Below are 4,406 nucleotides of genomic sequence, written 5' to 3' on the forward strand. Positions count from 1 at the left end.
CTTTTATTGAGCCACATAGCAGTCACACAATAGATACTACACTTCCTGTATCAAAAGGTCTGCGCAGACAAGGAAGCCTTCACTGCGGCCGAGGACTACAGTGGCGGCAGCTGCGCCAGAGAGTCGCCCAGAAAGTCAGCTGAGGCTGTCTGTCTCCACTATCGGGCCTGAACCAAGCCAGCTCAACATGTGGAAGAATGGCATGACTGCCCCCACCCCACACACACACACCCCCTTCTGCACTTCCTCCGCAGTAAACATGCTTGACATTCTCAAGAAGCCGGCGTACATTCCGCACGTGCTGTTGACGGCGCGACATGTGAAAGAGCGCGGCAGATGTCACGGTGGGGGTGGTGGCGGGCGTCGAGCGACGGTCCCGGTTCGGACGAGACGCCCCGTCTGAGGCACCTGTCCAAGTGCTATTCGGTGTCCCTCTGTGCTAGGCTGAATGAGCATTAAGGCCTTGTGCGCACGGCACCGTCGCCTTGGTTGGAGCGGAGGGAAAGGGAAGGGGAGGGGTTGCTTAAGTGAGTTACTCAGGTGACCGAGGTTAAGCCGTCTCACATGGGACGTGGCGGCGGCGCCCTCAGAACTTGTTTTTTTTCCCCCCCAGAAGAGCGAGAACAGGAGCGCAAGTGGCCATTGACAATGTCACGTTTGAGCTTCCGCTTCATAAAAGGAACCTCGAGAGCCTTGCACCGTTACACAAGTAGTCCCTCCCCATTTCACATCCCAAAGCAACAGCGTTGCATTGGAAAGGCTTTCCGAGCCGCGCCACAGCACGTTAACCCGGCCTGGCAGGAGGTTGTGACAGTTGCGCCGCTGCAGGCCGGTAGTACAGGCAGGCCCGGCGTAGCATCTCAATGACCACACAGGGAGTTTTAGAGCGTCCCGGGCCACGCTGCTCCCCGGCTCTGCTCTCCATCCGACCACAAAGGCATTCAGCCTTTTCACGGGGCGGGGGCCGTAATGGGGCGAAAAGCTGGAACAGGGCCCCCGTGTCGGAGCGCCATAAGTTGTGGCGGCGGCTTTGTGGTGATGTCATGCGTGGCCATGGGAGCGCAGTGTGCGGCTGCGGTCCGACAAAAGGCGCCCGAGGCCCGGAAGAAGCGACACAAACAACAATAACGACAAGAGATATTTCAAAGAGGCCCGAGTTCAACTGCAAAACTTTGCCCAGCTATTCTGCTTGGATTTGAAGGGATGCTCGCAACAAGCCAGCCTAGCACGAGGACCGGATGCAGAAGGATGCAACAGTCCAGTTCGCGGGCTTGGGAACCACCAAGGAGAGTCAAACATCAGCCAAAAATAACAGTTTAGTAGCCTTACCGTTGACAGCAGTTGCGCACATTTAACACTGGTTTGAATAATTATGAAACATAAATCTATAAATCAAACATGGATATGTTAAATAGGACAGACATTCAACGAACAGATTAAGTGCTTGTAACTTTAGTAATGAGGTGTATTGTGCCACGCAATGCATTCTGGCAACCTAAAACTGAACTTTTTTTTCATGCACTATACATATTTACAGTTGGCCTTTCACCTTTACTTCTCATCTGTCAATATGGGAAAGATGGCAGCATCGTCAAGGCCTGCAACAACATTCAACAAAAGAAAATTTACATACCTGCGTAGAAGCGCAGCAGGGAGCCCATTTCTGTATTAAGGCCTTCCTCTTGAACTCTCCAAGGGTCCTTAAATCCAAGCTTAAAGAGAAAGTCAGTCTGGATCTGCAGGGGCCTCTCATCTGGGCTAAGCCTCCTGACTGCTTCGCCGTGCAGCTGAACATACAGCGTGGGGCTGGACTCCACTGAGGAGCCTCCTCCGTGGCCAGGGGTCAGGGCCGATTTGCCGGCGTCGCGGCCCGGGTCCTGGATGTCAGGCGTGTTACCTGCTGAGCTGTCTCTGGAAAAGGAGCCGGCACTGCTGCTCGCGGGCAGGCCGTCGGCCATGTCGCTAAGGCAGACGTTGCTGCGCTGCTTGTAGCCGACACCGTTGCAGATGGGATCCAGGCCGGCGCCGGATGTGGGGCAGTCCAGCTCCAACTCATCCGAAGAGCTGCCGTACATGTCAAGGCCCTCCGTGGCGCTGTCGAACGACGGGCTGAGGACGGACGCGTCCGTGCCGAGGATCATGTCGTCGCTCAGGGAGTCCCTGTGCTCGCTGAGCCGGGCCCCGGAGCTCAGGTCGTCGAAAGCGCTGCTTTCCACATCGGAGCCAGAATTGAGGCCGTAGCTGTCGATCCCATTCCTGTGCTCTGAGTCATCGTCGTTAGGGGTATCCATATTGGAGTTCAAGTTCAAGTCTGACAGGGACCCTGTTATGTTGTCTTGGGACTCTGACTCAGGGCTGAAAAGTTTTCCATCCTGTTGCCTCTCATCTGCATTGGTCATAAGCAGCAGTCTCATCTTGTCACCAGGGCGCCCCCCTAAATCGGACGCTTGCAGGCCAGGCAGGTGGTCATATTCGATACCGGGGTCTTCGTTGACCTTGCACAGATTGTAGTTATACTCGTACTCGACGCTGCAATTGCCGTTTTGGTCCATCTTGGGGTTGTCTTTGCTTAAAATGCGCATGACAGAGGTGGACTTGCCGCAGAGTTTGCTGAGGCGGCTCGCAACCTCGCCGGCGGTGGTGTCCGCGGTGCAGAGGACCGGCCTGGGAGACGCGGACGTCAATCTGTCGTAGACGTGGATGGCGCCTCGGTGGAGGTCGGCTCTCACCCACTCGCGGTCGGCGGGCTGCAGCTGCATGTTTTGCCGGTGCTTGAGCAGCGTCTTGCGGTCCAGACTCCGGGTGTGCAGAGAAGCAGACGACAGGGCCGAGCTCATTTTGGAACCACCGCAGCCGGCCGTGACAGCCGAGGTGGAGGCGGCGGCGGCGGCGTTGCAGGAGGCGGCTGTGGCGGCGCTGAGGTTCCGCTTTAAGCGCCTGCGTTTTAGCAGCAGGGAGCCGGTGTTACTGGATAAGCCTCGACCGTTCAACGCCGCAATTCGGCTCGCATGGGGAACACCGTTGCCGTTCTTTGCGTCTATGGGGGAGGGAGCTAGATGTCCGCCGCCGTCCGCTGGAGTCCGCCGGCTGCTGGACACTCCGCTGGGCTTCTTCGCCAACTTGCATCCATCGTCAGCTGCAGCCTGCTCACTCTCCATCGTTGCCAGTGAGAAGTCCCCCGCTCGGAATAAATAAAGGTGCGCACTTGGTTCGGCCGAGCGCGTCTACATTTGAAAGCCCGACTACGTTCCCACCGTGGTGAATACCCGCCAAACGGGCGGCGGCGTCGCTCACTTGTTCCACTAGTAGTCATTCACTCCTCGCCTTTTCTTTCCCCTGTCGCCGTCTCCTCCGTCGCTCCGAGGGAACATTTTACCGATTCAAGTCGATGGAAAAGAGGAGGCAGGGCGCGTAGGGACATTTCAGGGCGGAGACGTGACTGCGCGTCCCGCTTGGACCAAAATACTCTGCTCGAATATGCAATGAACGTCGGGCGACCCTCCTACGCAAATACCGCCTGATGGATATTCATGAGGAGGAGTCAAGATGGCGTTGCCACACAACAACAAGGCGGTGCATCCTGGGATGTGTGTTGTACCGGCTCGCGTCCCTCTTGGAACAGAGCTGGGAGGAAAGGCTTGAGAACTACATCTCCCATTTTCTCAGCTCTGGGCCATGTGAGGCGGCTAAGGAAGGGAAAGCTTCACTGGATGTTAACCGTTGGTTTAGCTTAGTTCCGTGGAGCGACGTATTTTCTCACCTACTTTAGTGACGTTGAAGAGACGACGGTCGTACTGTGGTACCCGCTGATAAAGTTGTCAAATCCGCAGCGAAAGAAAGCTTGGTGGCGTTTCTGTCAAGTGTCCAAGCTGATAAAGTTGCAACCGGGACGCCATTTCACGTGAGCGGCATCTGTCGATATGAAGGCGTTTCCCGCCCTCTGGAGGACTAAACGCGAATTAATATTCGTATCCGCGGGCCACAGCGACCCCGCAGGTGAGGAGGGCATACTGAAAACAAGTTTTTTTAAACAAATTTGAAATTAGAGGCTAGGGAAAGTTGTGGCAAACAATATTGAGAGTAAAAGAAGAATGCTTGGAATATCTGTCATTTGTGACACACAAAAAAAAATATGATTTGCAAAAACGAAAATTTCCATTTAGCAAGCAATATGAAGATGTAAAACGACGTGGCAGGCTTTGGCAGGCCCCCAAGATTTCATATTTGTGTGAGTTTGTCAACAGTGGTGTAGACTCTAGTGGATAATCGCTCCCGATCATCTTTAATAATAGGGGGATTTCTCACTTTGTTTGCAAGGGATGGAAAACGGTCATACCTGCTAAAAATCGAAAGCTATGGCGGAATTGGTGATCGCCACAATAAAAAACATACAGTAGAAATGCATT

The 4,406-nt window shown here is 54.6% G+C and overlaps 1 protein-coding gene across 1 annotated transcript in view; it reads right to left on the minus strand.

The window, feature by feature from the left end:
- Positions 1-3,941, minus strand: part of phlpp1 (PH domain and leucine rich repeat protein phosphatase 1) — a 28,735-nt gene extending 24,794 nt beyond the window's left edge. The window contains exon 1 of the mRNA XM_061294993.1: positions 1,634-3,941. Within this exon, the coding sequence (XP_061150977.1) occupies positions 1,634-3,158 (1,525 nt within the window). The 5' untranslated portion in view covers positions 3,159-3,941. The remainder of the gene's footprint in view (positions 1-1,633) is intronic.
- Between the last annotated feature and the right edge of the window lie 465 nt (positions 3,942-4,406).

This window comes from Syngnathus typhle, linkage group LG13 (genome assembly GCF_033458585.1).
Source record: "Syngnathus typhle isolate RoL2023-S1 ecotype Sweden linkage group LG13, RoL_Styp_1.0, whole genome shotgun sequence".
Lineage (NCBI taxonomy): Eukaryota > Metazoa > Chordata > Actinopteri > Syngnathiformes > Syngnathidae > Syngnathus > Syngnathus typhle.